This window comes from Anoplopoma fimbria, chromosome 16, assembly GCF_027596085.1.
Source record: "Anoplopoma fimbria isolate UVic2021 breed Golden Eagle Sablefish chromosome 16, Afim_UVic_2022, whole genome shotgun sequence".
Classification (NCBI taxonomy): Eukaryota; Metazoa; Chordata; class Actinopteri; order Perciformes; family Anoplopomatidae; genus Anoplopoma; species Anoplopoma fimbria.
Window position 1 is genome coordinate 24,204,768 of NC_072464.1, and position 21,319 is coordinate 24,226,086.

General features: G+C 38.7%; 1 protein-coding gene across 1 annotated transcript in view; it reads right to left on the reverse strand.

Annotated features, from left to right (window-relative positions):
• Window positions 1–21,319, reverse strand: part of LOC129104693 (mitogen-activated protein kinase kinase kinase kinase 4-like) — a 93,885-nt gene that overhangs the window by 26,466 nt on the left and 46,100 nt on the right. Inside the window, 11 exon segments of the mRNA XM_054615501.1 lie at window positions 3,509–3,595; window positions 4,296–4,457; window positions 8,087–8,297; window positions 8,784–8,856; window positions 9,769–9,944; window positions 10,048–10,126; window positions 10,654–10,708; window positions 11,598–11,728; window positions 12,568–12,658; window positions 12,767–12,877; window positions 14,821–14,946. Of these exon segments, the coding sequence (XP_054471476.1) occupies window positions 3,509–3,595; window positions 4,296–4,457; window positions 8,087–8,297; window positions 8,784–8,856; window positions 9,769–9,944; window positions 10,048–10,126; window positions 10,654–10,708; window positions 11,598–11,728; window positions 12,568–12,658; window positions 12,767–12,877; window positions 14,821–14,946 (1,302 nt within the window).

Consider the following 21,319-nt stretch of genomic DNA (forward strand, 5'->3'; position numbering starts at 1 on the left):
AGATCCTTTTCCTCCCCACTAGGTGATAAATGGAAAACAGCAGGACTCCAAAAAGAGAGAGACAGGGAGTCACACTGGGGACTAATGAGGTGACTCGTTATATTATGGAGGCAGAGACAAGGAGGAGGCTGATTACAGGAGCAGTATGACCTTGTTGAGGAGGAGGAGGAGGAGGAGCTGTTCAAGTGAGGTTCTGCAGTAACGACTAAAACGAGCAGTGAAGTGGTGACGTTAGGAATGCTTCATCTACACTCACGTCACAGCGTATGAAAGCACATTTCTATTGTTCTGCACATTTTCTGTAACCAGTGTAGCATTAGCACGAACAAGCACGCTAGTCCATTCTACTGCTAGTAAGCTAATTCCACCATGCTTTCATGCTACAACAGTGATAGAAAATGTCTAACAGTCCCTCAGTCTTACTCTCCAACGCTCCAGAGAAGGACAAGCTACCTCGCTAACTAGCCAGCAACCAGTCTCTGGAGCTAGTTATGAATCCCGATGCTTTACTTGCAGCATTCAAGCGCTAGGATTGGCCAGGCGTCCATGCACGCCAAGCTACCGATGGGCTGTTTTGACCCGGACTACTTGAGGCCTAACCTTAACCAATCGTATCTGCCTCTACCAGCTAGGCAGGGCAAGTCTTGCCAAAAGTAGTTTGCAAATTTGCGACAAAGTCCACTTTATTGACGTATGATGTCAACATGACAACTAACCTCAATCGCCATTTTCTTTGTACCAGTCAAACGGCCCTTTAAGTTCTGTCCGACTTTATTTTATTGTTCATCATAAGTTCTTGGAGCTGTACAGACTGAACGGAGCATACGAGTGGGTTTCCTGACGTGTAGCTTATGCTGCACAAGTAGTTTGAAATGGTCTTTAATATTTCGAATGTTCTTAACTTCGAGTTAACTGTAGTATAAATGTCTTCCTTAAATCTGTCACTGGACTTTATTAGCACCATGGACCTGTTACATTACTAGACTCAGACAGAGACATTGATAAGTTCTAGTCGTTTCTCTACAGAAGCGTCCACACGTCCCACACCAGCAGCTAGAAAGACACCATGTTCAGCAGTGGGAGTGAGTTCACACAAGCAGAGGAAGCATTCTACAGCATGTCAGCGTGGAGATGCTGCGAGCGGGTTCACCTCTCTGATTGGCTCAGAGTTGGGGGCGGGGCCTTGGAGGTCCGCATCAGGTAGCCTGGGTTCTGTAGTTTTCTGCAGACTGAGACTTGTACCGTCAGAGTCGGAGCTCTGCGGTTGTTGTGTCGTGGTCGGCCCAGACGGGAGCTTTATGTCCTGTTCAACGCTCTGAGCGGGTTTGGTGCTCTGCTGCTGGGTCGGTTTGTTACTGTCCAGGTTCTGGTTCTGGTTCTGGAGGGACAGCAGGTAGGCCTGCTCCTGCTGCAGCTGATTCTGGAGCTTCTGGGCTTGACGCTGCTCCTCAAGCTCCCGCCATTTATGCTCCTGAGTACAGGGAGGGGCAAGTTGAACCAGAAAACCTCCGACAGGAAGACGTTAGGGAGAGTAGTTTAGTATCCACGACTCTTTATAAAACTTTATTCTGTTTAGATGACAGCAACTTTACATATATTCTGGGATCCCCAAACATTCACACCAATTTAGAGTCTCAAGTCCACCTGATCTTCATCAAGGAAAACTACAAGTAAACAAGTTCTTCTTTCTGCAAAGTATCAGGAGCAACACTGTTCAACATTACGGCTTATTTTCCAAACCTCTGATGTGGTCAAGTCTGATCATAAGATGCAAAACCTGACCTGCAGCTGAGAGACTGCTAGGAAACTATTAGAGAGGAAGGGTTGTGTATTTATTCCTCTTTATAGGGTCTGTATGTCTAAGATTTGTAATTAATTTCATCCTTTTCTTGCAAGATTTACTCAAGAAAATATCGTCAAAATAGACAAAAACATGCCTTTTGTACGGAAGAGTATTAGGGACAAGCATTTTGTTATTTTGCATTTTGAAAATAAAGTCGAAATATCGAGACGAAAGTAAAAATTTCAAAAATATGCACTAAGGCAAGTTCTTACATTTATTCTCATCATTTTGACTTTATCGTAAAATGGAAATTAAGAAACGTCTTCCTCTGATTTGTCTTTTCTTTATGCCTGGCACTGAAAACTGACCTCAACCTCATTCCCATCATTATGACTTTATTCTCAAAATGCTAAAATAAAATACTTTCTCCACTCATTTCCCTCCTCATGCATGGCCCTAATACTCTTTCCTTCTTTTGTGCACACTATAGATCATAACAATGTGTCTACATATCAGGGCTTTATCTTCTAGGAGAACCAACATGTCGGATCTGAGAATCAGTAGATGTGGATCTTAATTGTTTGGTAAGAATTGAACATTATCTCGGTAACTAAAGAGCCACATCAATAGCCAACAGCTGCTCAAGTTTAAATGCACCATATAGAGTTCATTTAGAATATAAATTCTACTAATGGCAAAATTAATACAAAATTATGTTCCATTAACAAATTGAGCTTAAATCAGGGTTAAGAAATGAGAGGAGAAAGTGTTGCAGTTTGTTTAAAAGTCAAACCAAATATTTATAACTTGGGGAGGGTCTTTTTAAAATGCCAAGGATAAGGTTTAACCCCCTAAAACAAAATAAACTGAAGCCAAATGTCTAAAGCGTCCAACTGCACATCTGTTTTCAGCATTTAAACGTTGGTCAAAGTGAAACCATTGAACTATTAAAACAGTAATGATTTATACGAGTTGTGATTCTGGTGCTCGTTGCCAGAAGCTTCATCTGAAATAACAGGAGCTTATTAAAGGAGATGTTTGAGATGTATTCGGTACTTTGGGTACTTTATATCAGCTTCAACAGAATCCAAGAATGAAAGCCAATCATGATGGAAAGGAAACTTGTTTTTCTGCGTTCTAAAGTTTATGAATGACTGTAGGAACCGATGATGAAGTGAGCATGTGGAAGGGAGGATGTGAATGCTCATATCCTCTCATTATGTCGGTATCCTCTGCAGCACAATCCTTTAAATATGAAAAAACATCCAGTCATACACACATCTTGACTTAAAAACAGGGGAAACCCTCTCCTCCAGCTGGATGACTGGTTTCCTGGTGACGACATCGACTTCACTACGAGCCACGTAAACATCCAGAGAAAAACCTGAGAACACTTATAAAGTTTGACCTCAGCCGCTGACGGCTCCCTTTGGATCTACAAAAGTCTCGAGTTAGTTCTGAAAAAACCTGATTCAGCTGAGCTCGGAAACTCAATCAGGAAAAGTTTGTGTATCGGAGGAATAATAAGAACCTGTGTTCTAAAGTTTAACAACCTGGGAGCTGTGGAAACATTAAAAAACAACCACTTGGGACACGAAGAAACTGATGGAAATAACACGAAGGAACTATCTGAAAGAAAGACACAGATGGAGTTCTTGTAGGAGGGAATATTAAAGAAACAGGGAGAGACAGACTGGAATATGAATGAGATGTCCAGACGCTCACCAGCAGCATGGCCTGTTCGTGGAGCAGCTGCTGCTGCAGGATCTCCAGGTGCCTCTGCTCCTCCTCCAGCTGACGGCGGATGTACTCCTGTCAATCAAACACACAGCAAACACCGTCTCCTTTAGGTCCATGTCTTAAATATATATATAAATATATATATTTAATCTGTGCATAGAGCATCTTCATCATGAGGAAGGTCTGCAATGTGGTGCGACACACAAATGATTTCATAATCTTGTGATTGCAAGAAGAAAGTCACATAATATTTGTATGATGTTTTTTTTGGTTGCACAAACAGAAAAAAAAGTAAGAACAACAACTTCAAATAAATAAAACTTCATGGTAGCTCTTTGTTTTTTGTCCTGATACCATCTGTTAAATCGATCAGATAACTAAGCAGATTTAGACTTTTTTTAAAGCTTAATTGTTAAATATAATCACGAAGAAAATGGTCTGGATTGTTTTGCACAGTTTTCTTGGGGAAAAGACACAGCAAGTACTTAAATTAGGGCCACAATAAAACAAAAACAGGCATACAATAACTGAGATTCTAAAGCATCTAAATAAGAAAGAAATATTGAAATTGTTACACCCTAAAAAGAAGATCAGAAACTAAGATATGTGGTCTTACAAACATAACAAATCGCACTAAAAACTTTAGATTTCCAAAAACATGTCTTTACTTTTGATGGACATTTACATAAATAAGATAAACACTTTTAAATGTATCCACATCTCCACATGTTCATCTCCTTCTAAAACCACACCACCTTCAGGACTCGTGTACCTGTTCTCTGTCGGCCCTCCTCTTCTCCTCCTCCGCCCTCCGTCGCTCCTCCTCCTCTTTGCGGCGTCGCTCCATCTCCTCCACCCGTCTCTTCTCCTCTTGTTCACGTCGGCGCTGCTCACGCTCCTGCTGCCTCCTCATCTCACGCTCACGCCGTTGTTGCTGCGAGGTGGACGCACAAAGGAGGCGAGTTAATGAAGACAACTGACGGAGTCATTTTACCAATTTTATGTGACATAGAGCTCATGGTTTTGGGATTTTGATCGGGGTTTCCCAAGTTGACCTACATTCAAAACATTATTAAAGTCAAACAGATGAGTCAGTTAATAGATTTTCAAATTTTTCGTGCAAAAATGCCAAACATTTCCTGGTTCCAGCTGCTCAAATATGAAAATGTTTCAATTGTCTTTGTCATTTATTGTTGTACAGTACCAGTCAAAAGTGTGGACACACCTTCTCATTCAACGACCCTGAAGAATCTAAAATATAAAACATATTCTGGTTTGTTGAGCATTTGTTTGTTTACCACATAATTCCATATGTGTTCCTTCATAGTTTGGATGTCTTCAATATTAATCTACAATGTAGAAAAAAATAAAGAAAAATAAAGAAAAACCATTGAATGAGAAGGTGTGTCCAAACTTTTGACTGGTACTGTAGATGGAATATCTTTGGATTTTGAGCAGTTCTGTCAGATAAAACACAACATTTGAGGACGTCAACTGGAGCGTATTTCACTGTTTTCTTACATTTTATATTTTTTTTAGAGAATAATCGGCACATTATCAGATAATGAAAATAATTTGCATGTGCAGTCCTACATTGATTTATAAACTGCTGCATCTGGAGTTAGGTCTTTTCTATAACCAATGTAACATTACAGTCACGTCTTTTCTGTGGACTAACTATATAATATCTGCTGTCCTTTACTGCGACAAAAGAGTTTGTGGATAAAGCATTAAGATGTTGAATTTTACTCATTTAGCAGCTAGCTTGTTAGCTAGTTAGCTTGCTAATTCTACAATGCTACCTTTACATAAGAACATAACAACCACCTTATGAACTGCTGGACTTGGTCTAAGTCTACTTAAACTTCAAGACAGACTTTACTGTTTTTAACTTTTAACTGACTGATTGTTATTCATTTGATTAGGAAAGAGTGCTGTAAAGAGACTGTTATAGTGACATAATACAGTATAAATCCGTATAAACTTTTATTCATTTTTAATTTGTAGCCCGGAACAGACAAACCAAAACCGGCTTTAGTCTTTTTTATGTCACCTGAAGGCCACCGTAGTTCTCCCATCTTGTAAAAGGAGAAGTGAGCAGAGGGGTATTCAGTTGGTTGCAATCTGTGACCTCACCACTAGAGGCCACTAAATCCTACAAACTGCTCCTTTAAATAAGCTGTAGGATTATAGTAACCCGCCATACGATGTAAACTATGACGGGTGTTCTGTGCACTTCCTAAACTCTGTTTACATGAGGAGCTGAAGTGACGAGGTTAAAATGTCCGACGTTAAGACGTAGTTTGAGTATTATCTTAAGTCTGACAGGCAGTTATCTAATACTCCGTCCTCTGAGCAGAGAAATGAAGACATCACACTGATTTCTGTCCGTCAGCGTGATGTGAAAGCTGTGAGAGGAGGATCGGGTTGCAGCATCGTGACGTTTGTGTGAATTCAGGATTCCACAGGAGGTCACGTAGTGTTTTCATAACAGGAGAGCACATGTACTGTGGTATTTCTCTGACATGACAGGATTCATCCACAACACAGTCATGAATCAAAAACACTGCCTCCAGCTATGGCTGCTGCTCAAAAATATCAAACTCATTTACATGTTGGCAGCCTGATTTTATATTTTCTAATTCAGCTCATATGTTTGTTTGTCAGTCCCTCTTATATTTTTCAGGTCTCTCTCTCCTTTTTCCTTCCAGATAATTTAGTTAAATCCATTTTTGTCAAAAGGTATAATCATCTCTTTCTCTCGCTGTCCATGTTTCTAGAGAAGAGAGTGAGCTCTAACGCTAATAGAGGAGGACCACAGCTCAAACCGATAAAGGATAATTACAAACTCGCAGCTTCGGGGGAAACAAATTACTTTTTTTTTTTTTTTTTTTTACTGCAGCCTGAAATTGATTTTGGAGTCTATTCTATCAAATTATCAAGGAAGAAATCTGAACACTGAACCTCCAAGTCAAAAGTCTCTAATCTTATTACATGCAGACAATTTGCACACAATAAGGCGTAAACTAACGGTTTCCTCAGAGGAGAGTTTAGTTCAGACCGAAGACTAGGTTACTTTACACTGAAGGAGTCGTCCCAGTGGATTGTGAGGAATATTCTGAGTACCTGGGAGACTAAATGGAAGTTACAAATACTGTGACCTCACAACTGGATAAATAAAAAACCTGGACGAATAAAACCAAAGCTACCTGTGTAGCTAGAAACTACCGTGTGTGTGTGATTTAACACACAAAATACTTTTTACCTTATATCATTTTATGTACAATAAAATCTTCTTAAATAAGGAAAGAAGAAAAAGCAGATTAAATGGAAACCTTCAGTCTAAAATGTGTGTGTCTGGGTTATATTCTGTTATATATATATATATATATATATATATATATATATATATATATATATATATATATATATATATAGGGATGCAGTTTATTAATCTGTTGATCATTTTCTCAATTAATCTATTAGTTTTTTTGTTTATAATAAAAAAAAATTACATTTTAAAGACCAAACGATTAAGAAAGAAAAATACATTTGGTTAAATACATTTTAAATGAATACATTTGAATAAAAAAATATAGATATTTAAGTATATTTTTTAAATGAATGGTTTGGTCTTTATGGTTTTTTTAAATGCTTGTTCCGTCTTTCCAACAGTAGAAAATATGTCCTAACACATTGTAATTTCAATCGTTTCAGTATTTCATATCATTTGAATCTTAATCATATAGAAATATATAAAAAGAAAGAGAAGCTGGATCCAACACATATTTGGCATTTTCTGCTTGAGATCATTAATTAAAATGACGATTTTTAATGATGTTGATTAATGTTCACAACACATTGACTAATTGTTTCAGCTCCAACTTGTTGTCATAATAAGAACTGAGACTCTTCTTTTTCTAAACTACATGAATGTGTTGTGTAATTCAAGGCTGTGAAGAAAGATTTATGCACGAACCAGGATTCAAGCTGATGCATGTTTTACGAACACAAACCAGAAGACTGGATATACAGAAAGGAGAGTGAGGTCATTGTTTCCTAGTGCCTGTATTTATAGAGCATTTTATTCAGCAATTTATCAACCTACTAAACCTCCACCAGGATTTATCAGAGCAGCATTTAAACTGTTATGAAAACAACAGATTCAGGTTCGTTTTCAGCTCCTCGCTGTTCAGGATGCTTCATAAATAACTCAGGTCCTTCTCTGAAACGGGACTATTTTTAGTCCTATTCTAACTTACAGTGGAACTCCTGGGACGCTCCATAAATAATACATTTGCACTTTAGATATGGTTTTGAATGAAACAGTTAAAGCAAAGATTTACAACCTGGATGTTGCTTTAGTCGTTTTTACCGTTTTAACATTTGGGCCAGAAATACAAGAAATGAGATATTAAGTAAGTGTGGTTAAACTTTATGATTATTTGGAAAATGAAATAAATAAAAGTCCTCTTCAATCATGCATTGCATCGTAGCCTGCTAGACTTTTCTAATGTTTTTTTGCATTGATATTAACACAGACATCCTGAGATCTCCGCTCACCTCCTCCAGCCGCCTCCTCTGCTCCTTCTGCTGCTCGATGCGTTTCTGCCTCTCGGCCAGTAGTTGGCGCTTGTACTCCTCCTGCTCGCGGAGCTGCTGCTCCTGGAGGAGCTGCTGGCGGCGCAGCGCCTCCGAGCGCTCCTTGTTCTCCTGCTGCAGACGGATGAAGTCGCGGCGGAGCGTGGACTCTCCCGGCACGTTGACGATGGAGCTGCAGGGAGGACGTGGTGAGAAGGCGTTAGCGTCGGACTCGTGAGGAGGAACGTACGAACTTTAGGGTGCTGAGGATTTTGGTGTTAAAGCTTGCATTTGTGAAGAGTTAGAAAATAACATATCATTGGAAACCTGCTGTTGCACTCCGTCTGCCAAACACACTTCTAATCGCAAAGAATGAAAAAAAGGAAAAAACACAACAACAAAAAAATTATATTCTAAATTTTAATTTCTAGAATTGTTTATTTGATATAGTATTTTTTTTATAGCTCTGCTCTGGATCCCATCAGAACCTGTGGTTAGTGTGTGATCCACTATATTTCATGCGAGTGGTTTCTTATCATGTTTAGTTTTTGGAGCAGTTTGACAACATTAATGTTCTGTTTACTGGTTTTCATGCACAGAGAGAGAGAGAAGCTTGCAGGGTGAACAAAGAAACAATAAATTATTCTGCGTCATGTGTGTCCTGATGATAAACACTGACCTTGGCTCTCCTTCCTGCTCAGACGCCTCCTCCTCCTCTTCTTCACTGCCACTGTATTCATACTCTGTCTCATCTGAGGAGAGGGAGGAGAAATAATACAACAGCTGTAAAGTAAAAGTCATTAAAATGTTGTGACATCTACAACCTGCAGGTAGTTTTTGAAAGGCATCTTTTCTTTAAAAAAAACAAATCACCAAAATTACAACTTTTATCTGAGATTCCATCTGTAAAAAGTGAAATTATCAGCAGATGTTTTCACTTCTGATGGTTATTGATCGAATCATGTGTGACAAATAATTCTATCAGTAAAAATAAACAAATCTAAGCTTAAAATTTCGATATTTCATCAAAATCACTGTATTCTACAGTACACGTCTTATTTAAAATGTTGTCCAAAAATAAAGCATTTTCACAAATCAGATTCTGTAAAAAACATTAAATTCTGCACAATTCAACACAACTGTGAAGTCATGATTAACTCATCTGAGACCAACAGTTATGTGACAAAAAATCTGTAAAACTTGGACTGAACTGCTGCTGAACACAGAGCAGAGAGGAGAGGAGAGGTTGTAAAAATGTAAATAGTTAAATATTTATAGCGAGTGGAGTAATTCCAGTATTGTTAATACTAGTGGGATTACATTTCTTCCAATTTTTGAAAAACATTTGAATATTATCACAGAAATTAAATGAGCATTTTCTTTTTCTTTATGGTTCATGCCATTATAACTGTGTTATTCTGCACTGAAGAATGCTTTGACTTCTCTCTGCTTCTAGTCATGATTGTTCTGTTTACATGGAGGTGCAGGACTTCATAGTGTAGTTAGAAATCAAGGTCACAAAGAGGAGCAAAAAAAAGCCTTGAAACAGCTTTTAACACACCTGAACTTTAGAGTAACTGTTGTATTTTAAGCCAAAAGTATTGTGAAACAATGGTAAAATCTAAAACGCTTCCATTGCATTATGGCCGTATATGTGTGCTCACCCTTCTCGCCCCTCTTCTTCTTGGTCCGGTCGATGTGGTCTTTGAGCTGGATGCGGACCTGCCTCTCGTTGGGCTGGTCCCGGATGTACGGGTGTTTGAGCAGCTGCTCGGTGGGAGGACGCTGAGTGTAGTTCTTCACCAGGCAGCCCTCGATGAAGCTGAAGAACTTCTTCGACCTGTTAAAAAGTTCAAAGAGAAGTTTGGAGTTGAGATAAAAACGTCTGTTTGGTTAATGCGGGAGATGCTTTTGATAAAGGATGGAAAAACTCAAAGCTCTACCATTTTTTGGATTTGAGTCGAGGAGGAGGGTTTCTAGGAATGAGGAAGAGGGCTCTCATTGGATGCATGTCACACAGAGCTGGAAACAGAAAGAGAAGAGATGGGTGAGACACAAAGTCATGCTTTTTATTGTGTATTCATGATGATACTGTTGCAATTTGAATAAACAGGGTAAATATAAAGAGATTTTCACTGTTAAAAATGTAATTTGTCATGTAAATAAACTCTGATTTTCTGAGGAAACTCTACAATCTATAGCTTCATTTGCAGACATTGCATCCAAAACTGCACAATTTTCCAGTTTTTGTGCCGTAACTGTATAATAATAATAATAACTTTATTTGTATTGCACCTTTAAAAACAAAGTTTACGAAGTGCTTTGACAGCAACAGCAGAGTAAAAGCAAAGCGATAGAACAACATAAAACTCAACAGTAAGGTCCAACAAAAGCAAAACAGACTAAGGTCAAATTTAAACTCTGATCAAAACAATAAAACCAATTGATACGATAAAACGAACTACGAAATAAGAAAAATAAAGAAGTATTACTATCATTTTCTCCAAACTACTGTTTCAATGATTGAATGTTTAAAAAGCCAGACTTACGTGGAGCTCCCTCAGCCATCTCTATAGCCGTGATTCCACAGGACCACAGGTCACTCTGAAGGAGACGACAGGAGACAAATCAGTTATTGTGCTCGTTCCTCTCATTCATACATATATTTCTCTATTTCTAAGGAGTGTATGTTTCATATCCAAGACAGCAGTGTTACTCAAACTTTGTAAAGCATTGTGATGACACAATTTCACTTCTTGCAAGACGTAGAGAATGTTCAAAACTGACACCAAACTGTGATTTTGAACACTTTTTTACAGCAATGTTTGATTAAAGATCCGTTTCACAGCAAAGTAAAGTGTGTAAAAAATATATATATTTTAGAGATTGATATCAACTGTTTGCAATAATGTAAACACACACATTAAAAAGGTTGCATTTATATTTGGATAACTTGCACAAACAAACACTTTTTACAGTTTCTCACAAACTTGCAGATTTTCAAAATAAGTTGTCAACAAAACAACAGTATAAAACTGGTATTTTGTGGGATTTTTTGATAATGCTTGACAAACCTTAGATTTGGTATTACTTTTTTTAATTTTTTGATAAGTATCATAATTCTTACAAGAATCCATTTTTTCCACCACTACTAATGTCTCCAACAAACCAAAGGCTTTTCCCCTTCATTGTACTGAGTGAAAAAAACCCTGTGCTGACTTTTAAATCCTGTATGGATACCAACAGTAGATGCTTCAAATATGAGCAGAGTAAGAAGATTTGCATTTTTTTTATCAAGTTAAAACACATCTAATATTTTCAACAAACTTCCAAAACTGTCTGCTTTGATCCTGATGAACTGGTTCAAACTGTGGCTTTGAAGAGGAGATGTGAGAATTTTTTCTATGAATCCTTTTGAAATATTCTGACAGTCCCTGATATATGGTATAAACAGCAGATCCGGTCTCTGCTGGATCCAGGTCCAGCTCCTTACCCTGTAGTCGTAGGTAGCATCTGGGTTCTCGTCACAGGCGATGACCTCTGGAGCCATCCAGTACGGCGTCCCGATGAAGGTGTTCCTCCGACCCACCGTCCGGTCCAGCTGAGCGCTCACACCAAAGTCCACTGTGGAGACAGGAAGTCAACGTCAGTTATTATTATTGGTCAAAACCAGTTTTCACATACAGAGTTGTTTCTATAAAGTATCTGAGAACCAGAAGAGAGAAATAAAGATATACGGTAAGTTTATGATCCTCCAGTAGTGGATCATTGATCCTGTATTGTGGCCACAGAGCTAAACGAGCAATCAGAGGAAGCCTTTAGTGGTTCAACACCTTTGAATTATTGACCACAATTGTATTTATTTCAATTTAAACTCTGGTGTTTTGCTCATTTACAGCTGATTCCCTGGTAAGAAAAAACAACCGGGCAGAATTATCTTCTTTTACCAGAGCTGTAACTTTCTGCAAAGTTAATCAAGTTCAATTTGAGACCTTTTTATACCAAACATTATGTATTTTTGATACCTGTTTTTTCTCAAAGAGTCTCGATAAGGAACCAAGCGGATAAGCAATATCGATAAGAGTACTGTATTGATAAAATCCTAACAATACTATTGTCAATTATATTAAAACAAACTGGACATGAATGAGCAGCAGAAAAAGGATGGATGGATAGTTTTACAGGTAAGCAGTAAACAGATGTTAAATAATAATAATAACATGTATATTTTGGTAGTGCTTCGGTACTTGTTCAGGTATCAGGGAGGAAGAAATGGTATCGAAACTTCTCTGATAAAAATGCTTTGTGAAAATATATTTGTTTTTCTGTTGCTGTTCTGTTTGAAGTTTATTTACAAGACAATGATCATAAGATATCAGTCATTTTATATTCAAATTAAATGGATGCAAAACACTCTCGTTGGCGTCAAACCGGCTGCAGACAAAACAAACCCAACAACATACCCAGTTTGACTTCAGCGTTCTCCGTCAGCAGAACGTTCTGCCCCTTGATGTCTCGGTGGATAACGTGATGAGCGTGAAGGTGAGCTAAACCCTGCAGGGAGGAGAGAGAAACAGAAAGCAGAAACCGTGTTGAACTGTTTCTGTTTTTATTTTAATGTAAAACTCTTGTGAAGGATGTCGTGATAAGAGCGTGACGCACCCTGAGGATCTCTCTGGAGATGTAGGCGATCCAGTCCTCCTTCAGCGTGTTGCCTTTGGTGTTCTTCACCAGATCCGTGATGGAACCGGCGCCGCAGAACTCCATCACCAGCTGGAGGACGGAAGAGGAGATACTGAGACATTCACACACACAATCCATCATTATAATACCAACAACAAGACTTTTATTTTGTAGCAGAGCCGCCTTCAACAAGCCTTTGGTGACATTAGGATGGAAATGAGTGTATCATAGAAAAACAGACTTTTTTTGTTCAATTACGACAAAATAATTCATAATATTTTTTAGATTATTATTATTAGTTTTTTCTTTTTCTTTTTTTTATCATTACTTTTTTTGAAATCTTATTTAAAAGTTTTATATATATATATTTTTTTTTTAATCATTATTTTTTTTATCTTATCTTATTTTATTGATTATCTTAATTTTTTTTTACATTTTGAAAGTAGAAATGTTCTGTTTTGGAATTCATAGTTTGTGTTAAATTCATCTTTAATTTTGTTTATTGTGCCTTTTGTGACTTTTTTTGGCAGTTTTCTGGAGCATACGGAGTCTGGAACCATAACTTTACAAACATTTCATTTTTAAAACCTACTGGATTATTTATATTATATTATATGTGTATTATAATTAATATGATATCAATATTTCATCTTTTAAATATCACGGTATATTGTGACTGAGCAGCAACCTCCTGTGCTGAGAAATAAAGGAAATATGCAAAAATCTGCAGTTCCTCTAATGGCCACTCGAGCCTCCAAAAGCGAGTCACTCCCCATAGACCTCTATGTTAAAATATATAATTATATAACTCACTGGTTTAAATTAGATTAATGTTACGCATAATTAAGGGTGGGGGCCTCTGTGAGTGACAGGTGTTTGTCGTCTTAGGTCGCTAGCTGCTAGCTGTCTGCTCTGCTCACTGATAAAAACACTATTTACATATCTAGGGAGTTTATAAAGAGGGAAACTTTGGAAACTGGAGGTCTTAAAAATCTACATTTGAGTAAATATTTGGCAGACAGATGAAATAGTTTACAGGATATTCAACCTTTTTGTTTTCTTTAAAATGCATTTAATACTAAACTTCTTTCTTTACAGGGCTTTTATTAAGGCAATAAAGTAGTCCTTGAATATGAAATATGAGTTTAAACACAACTCGTCTTTTGGATTCTGTTGTTTGTTAAGCGTGACGTCATGAAGACTATGATCTGGATTCCACGTTGCGTTGGGTTTAATCGTTTCTTCCACGTGGACACAATGATGCTCGTTCTACAGCCTTCAGCCTGCAGACGGTGTGAAGCCTCATCACAGGAGGCAGCTGGAGAAACAAACAGCAGAGAGTCGGATGTCTCCTCCTCTGTGGGAACAGCAGAGCTCTGGGATCATAAAACAGGTAATCCTGCAGCTATAAATCTCTGCTGCTGTTTGTTTGTTTTCTCCCCCCCCCCCCCTCTGATTCACTCTCCCCCCGTTTGTTTCTCAGTTTTGCTTCATTGTTTCTTTTCGATTTGTTCTGTTTTTGCTTTGTTCTCCTCTTTCTGTTCCTCTTACAATGTGAGAGCCAGATATTCATGTTTTTTATACTTCATACTGGTTTTGCACATATCCTGGCCAAAATGTTGCATATTCCTGCACAAAACTGTACAACTCTTCCACTTTGCATTTGTGAGCCGTTTTCATGCGTGGGAACCTCAGATTAATTCCACAGTTTAACGTTAACTATCACAGCGTTAAATAAAGTTTTACTGACGATCGTTCTCCTCCAATATTCAGTAAAATATGAGATCAGGACTTCATTTATGCTTTTCTAGTCTCTGATCTCTGATGATGTTACATTGTAAACAACCGATCTGTGTTTAAACCAACAGGAGGAGAGGATGCAGAAATGATTTACCACTTTCGTTTACATTACGGGAGAGGGCGTGGTCTCCAAGTGACTGTCAGGAGTATTTTCAGACAGACTGAAGCTCTAACAGATTGATCTTTTGCTGTCGGGTCATCGCGTCATCGTTATCAGTAGACGTTAAACCCACCCATAGCTGGTCGTCGTGTCCCGGTGGACTCTTCTTGATGAAGGCTCCGTAGTAGGTGGCTATGTTTCTGTGGTGGGAGTACTTCTTCAGCATGTTGATTTCCAGCTTAATCTCCTCCTCTTCATCCTAACAGAGAGAGAAAGAGAGAGGAAGACTCATCAGAGAGGAGATGATAGACTTTTATTACCTGTGAGGTGACGAGGAAGGAATTAAACAAATATATTAAGTCTATTTTTTCCTGTTACGGTTGTTTAAACTGGAGACACAGAAGGTACAATCGGGCCGTTATTGAGAGTGAAATCTTGTTTTTTCCTGAGTTCTTTATTGTTTTATTGTTAATGTTGTGTTGAATTTGTGTAATATTTCACATTTCATCTGAGTGTTTAAAGCTTTGTCCCTCCTCTTAAAGAAATCACTTTGATTTATAAGGACAGAAAATATGAAAAAAGCAAAACCAGCTTGTAATATTAACAGTAAAAAGTACAAAAAAACCCAAATCTGGAGCTCTCTCTCGTCCCGTTTTCAGTCCATCTATGAAAGATGTGCCGAAGAGCCAAGCGAGGAAACAAACAGCGTCCTAAACTGATATCATCTCAAACAAATATGCAGAAGCAGCCTGAACATGGAGAAGATAACGGAGCCCAACACTCTCTCAGGATATTACACAACCGACTCGGACACATAACAAGATCAAGCGATTATTTTCTCAATCACCCAACATCACCGAGGCGCCGTGACATTTATTTGCGAGCGCTTTGCATCAGTCGAGGCCGTGCGTCTGATCCCACGGGCGGAACCGAGAGCTGACATGACATTTTCACTGTTATTACGAGACGGTCGATAAGAAGGAGCAGAAACCTCGTAGGTCCACAGACGGAAACCTCTGAGGAGCTGAGAGGAAACCTGTTTGGCTTTTCATTTTGAAACTCTTAACCTCCTGGCATTTTGAGTAGCAGCTGTATCATTAACACCTACTGTACTGTTGTTTAGCAAGAGACCATGCTAAGGGCTAAATGCTAACACCAGCAACATACTACACAACAATGCTAACAGATTATAACATATTTTAGTTTTTTTTAAGTTTTTATTATAACTTTACTGTGTGATTACTTATTTATTATACATGTTTTGTTCTTGTTTTTCTTACTTATGTCTTGTTTGCTTGCTCTGTTCACTCTGCTGCTATAATCCTACAAATTCCCCCACTGCAGGATTTATAAAGGATTATCTTATCTTATTTTATCTTATTTAACAGCCTAATATCTTCTTAATATCACACATTAAAGCTGCTACAAAGAACTTTCATGTTGTGTTGATTTTGGCGCCCCCTGTGGACTAAAGTGGTAGTGTTTCTGAGCACCAGACTCCCTTTAGAAAACCTCTCATTTTACTGCAGCAAGTTCTGACAGTCTGACCCGCTCAGTCCTGGTTCTGGTTCTCCTGTGCCCCCCTTCCCTCCAGCGGGTCCAGTAATACGTCCTGGGTCTTGTGGGTCTTGTGCATTAATGTTATGCCCAACCAACTTCTAAACACCCGTTCTTCAACCTTCTCTATGTTGTCTACACCATCAACAAACAGCACCAGCAGCAGAAACAAGTCCTGTTGGAGAAGAAGCTAAAAAGAAAACTCTGCATTTTCCCAAGAAAGTCTTTGGACCAATCACAGCAGAGCTCTGTGCTGAGGAAGAAGATGTCAAGCCAAAAAAAGAAAACACTTTGTCACGCAAAGGGACAAAAACTGTTGCATAAGATTGTTAACAACAGAATTCAAAGTGGAGCAAAGTTATATAAGATGAATGTTTCCACTGTTAGAGGCACAGTGACTATTTGTTTTAATTTCTATTTTGTTTGATACCTTCCAAGACATCATCCAACCTTTATATGTATCTCTGCAGGTAGCTCCCTCGGAATGATTGGCGTTAAATGAATTAAAAACACACATTTCTTATCGAGCTCTGCAGCTGCAGAATACACAGATGACAGGCGGCCGAAGACTCTGCTGACATTTGGGCGCCTGGTCCAGAGGTTAAAGGGCAAATCAGCCAAAAATTCAGCATTTAGAGATGAAAGAAGAATTCAACTTCTATTACAAAACACCTGCAGCTCAGTTTCATAATCTCTAAAACACAGAGAACCAGATGTGTGGCTCACTGACAACTTAACCTTCTATAATCTGTGACTATTTAAAAGGGCAGAAATGTATACGCCGTCAGTCATTTGGAGCGTATTTTCAAATGTTAGAGGTGTCAAACTATTTTTGCACTTTAAATGGATAGTTCAAATTTCTTGAAGTGCTGTATGAGGCTCTTCTTCATAGAGCATCACCTACAGTAGATGGAGTTTGGAGAAACAGACAGAAGTAACCGCACAGGAGAAAAAGACAGCTGTTCTATCCATCTATGCTCCCTTTAGAGACACCAGACTCCATTCACAAAAACAGTGATTTTACCTCCCGGCACACAGAAGGTTCTGCTCTACTGCTGCCTCCACCTGTTACTTAGTTTGTGTCATTGTGTTAAAACACCAAAGTCACACAATAACACAAAATAACTAACAAATGGAGGCAGCAGTAGACCAGCACCTCCTGTGTTCTGAGAGGTAAAATGAATCAGTTCCCCTTCAGAAGGCCTAACTGACATCAAGATAAAGAGGTGACAATATTCTAAATAAAGCGTACAATAGCGTACTGATATTAGGGCTGTCTTTGACAATCTAATAGTCAGCTAGCATTCACTGGATTTTGTTGATTAATGAAAGCACAAAGAAATGCCTCATCTAGTATACAAATATTAGTCTATAAAAACCAAAACAACCTGTTAATGTACGAATAATCTAAGAAGGAGCAGCACGAACTGATATCGATTATTTTAGGTGTCTAAACTACGTCCACTGCAGTAATACACTGAGTATGTAGAAGTACCTCATTCTACCACCCTTCTAAACATCACTACTGTCCCTTTAAGCTGTTTTGACTGTAACTAAACTTAGAGTACATCTCCTGCCGTTTCCTGCAGAGTTCAGTTTATTCACACGATGTTTGCTTCCTCATGAGATGTTTTTAAGAAGCCTGTTCTTCATTCTGCTTTAATCTGCTGAGGCCGTTCATCAGCAGGAGATCTGACTGTCCGGAGAGAGGACGGGGTCAGGAGGTCAGCTGATACCTTTGAGTCAACGTAAGACAGCCAGAGAGTTGGTTACTGCTTCAGCCGTTTAGCCAGGCAGCTATTTAACCAGTCAGCCAGCCAACCAGACCGCTGGTCCGTCTGTTGATCCAGCCCGTCACCCAGCAGGTGAGCCAGTCGACCCGTCAGTCATCCGGTCAGATCTCATCGGCCACAAACCGCCGGTCATGTGAAACGTTTTTGGAACGAGTCGCCATAATTACAGACTGAAGGAGCTGGAAGGTTCTACACACTATATATCAGGAACAACGAAGAACTTCATCACGGCTGCAACGGATGATTCTTTCATTGATTAGTCTGATAATTATTTGTCTAAATAAAAATACAGATTGTTTAATCTACAAAATATCTGAAAAAAAACAGCCCAAAGTGACATGTTTAGTTTGTTTGTTTTTCAGCCAAATTCTTCAAAATCCAAAAAGATGTATAAAAAAAAACCATAAAATTCTCACATCTAAGAAGCTGGAACCAGAGAATTTTAATAAACCACCTAAACAATATATTAACATCAATAATCAAATAGTTTCAGCAGGAGAATCTGTCCCAGCTGTTGCTGCCAGGTTTGACAGTTTTTGATGCTCCAGCAGACAAACAGTCTGTCAGAGAGCATCATTAGGATTCAACACACTCAGAGCTGACTGTGTGTGTGTGTGTGTGTGTGTGTGTGTGTGTGTGTGTGTGTGTGTGTGTGTGTGTGTGTGTGTGTGTGTGTGTGTGTGTGTGACAGAAAGTGACCTGGATGTCAGGATACAGCTGCTTCTCCAAGGAGAGACACTGACTCATCCTCTCTCTCTTTCTCTCTCTCTCCCTCCATCTTTTTTTGTACACTGTCCATTTATTTTGCCTCCATCACTCTCGTTCCTCCCATCACTACCTCCCATAATGCCTTTACCTCCGTGTTTTTTTCATCCCGTCATCAAACACCCCTCCTCTCTCTGCCTCCTTCCCTCTCTCACTTGTTTTATATATTCCTTCTAAAACAAGGCGTGTCTTCCTGAAGATCCTCATTGTCCTCCCTGGGCATTAAAATGGAGAGGAGACTCTGGCGGCGGCCATATTGAGAAAATAGTGAGCAGTGGACGACCGCAAAGTGAAGGCATAATGGAAGATGGAAGCTGAGGAGGAGGAGGAGGTCTTTGATGAAGGCCAAGAGAGATGAAGGAATCTTTAACAGGCAACCAGGAAACTAAAAGGATTATTTTAAACACTCTTCAGATACGACAAAACGCAGAAGTCCCTCCAGGTTCCTGGTCGACCGTTAAAGACACGCCCTCCTTCTGCTTCAAATCGTATTATTGTGAATCTTATATTTCTGGTTTTGTTAAGAGTGAACAATAGAAACCTTAGTACCAAGATGAAGATGAAACAATAAAGAGAGAAACTCACAGACTACGAAGAATCATTTCCTGAGTCAAAACAATCAAGATGAGAAAATAAAATGTGACTCTAAGGCTATAAAGAACACACTAAAATAGATTATTTCCAAAGATGACAAACTTTCAATCCATGCACACCTATTTTCAGATCGTGGTCTTAGATGAGAGTTGATCAGGAAAACTATTCAAACTGCTTTCATTTGAGATGATTTTCTTGCATGAAGAGTCTTTCAGAAAGTCACCTAAATTAAAATATATTCAGGAAAATATCTTTTTGCACCAAGCATATGTGGAAGAAGTACTCTAATCTGTACTTAAGTCAAAGTAGCAATACTACAAGTATTAGCATAAAAATGTTCTTTAAGTATCAAAAGCAAAAGTACTCTTTGTGCAGATTCATTTCTATTATTTTAATAATAATAATAATAATTCATCATATTCTATTTCTTCAATTAATGTAGAGCAGTAACAGTAAAATATTTCCCTCTGAGGTGTAATGGAGTCGAAGTAAAACGTGGCAGGAGCTGTAAATACTCATGTACAAGTACTTTAAACTGTACTTAAGTGCAGTACCTGAGTAAAGGTACTGGTGGTCAGTATACGTTCGTCAGTGATCCTAGTGTAAGCAGACATGTCTACCTGTTAGGCCACTTATAAATATATATAATTATATATATTATCATGAATCATCCCCAAAGTTTTTATCATATTGCAGACGTTTGAGTGCATTGAACTTTGACCTGTTGGTGGCGCTAGAAGTGTTCTGAAAAGCCGTCAAAAGTGACGTGACAATTTCTACAAACTCTATTTTGTTCAGGGGAAGATGACTTTGTGAGGACGGAGGACCAGAAATAGAAATTCATATCTGCGTCGTTGCTGGACAGCTTTAGTAGATAAAAACAAAACTCAACACCTTCCCACTTTTCACTTTCACACCTTCTGATTGGACGAGGAGCAGTGGGGGGGAGGTGAGAGAGAGAGAGAGATAAAGGGGTGAGGAATCCACAGAGAGAGAAATATCAAGTGAGAAAACAGGAGGAGAAAAAAAGCTTTTCATCCCCAGAGGAGCAGAGAGATGAAGATGAAGATGAAGATTCTTTGTGTGGAGTTTTTCCTCTAATGAAGATCGATTGTTTTCATATTGAATTCTGCTGATTTCATCCATTCAGCAGCAGAGAGAAAGCAGATCTGCTGCAGCTACATCTCTCTCTCTCTCTCTTTATATTTATATATTTATCTCTTCCAGTAACCAATCAGAGATGAGGATGACTTCACTCCTCTCTCTCTCTCTCTCTCTCTCTCTCAGAAAACAGAGGCGGTGGCTGAAAGAAAGATGGCGAAGGGATGGAAACGATACGGATACAAACAGTGCTTAAAAAAGAAAAAGGGAGGAGAAAATAAAGAATGAAGAGCATATAAAGGTGGAGGAGGATGGAGAAAGAGGATGTGAGTGATGGAGGTGAAGAGAGCAGCATTAGCTCCTCCTATAATCCCACTGCACTTCAGCTGAACCTTCTCAAAGGAGGAAAGAAATAAGAACTCCTCCTTATTTAAGCTCTCAGGTTTCACTCTCTCGCTTCCTGTCCTTCCATCTTCTTCTCTCGCTGCACTGGTTGTTGTCCAGTTAGCTCCACACAACACACGCTACGCTCTTAATGCCATTTTATTAATAGAAAGATGGAAGATACAGCACAATACTTCCATAAAACCCTAATCGTAAAGAGTTATTGTTCTTCAACACGTTTAAAACACACATCAGTGGTGGGTCGATACTTTATGAATATTTAAACTCTGCTGAAAGCGTTCACCGACAGAAACAATAAAGAGGATCACCAGCAATTAGACCGAGGCTTCATCCACACTGCTACGCTTCTGTTCAATGAAATTGATTTTTATCCATACTAGCACGCCTGAAAACTAATATCACATGACTGTTCATGCA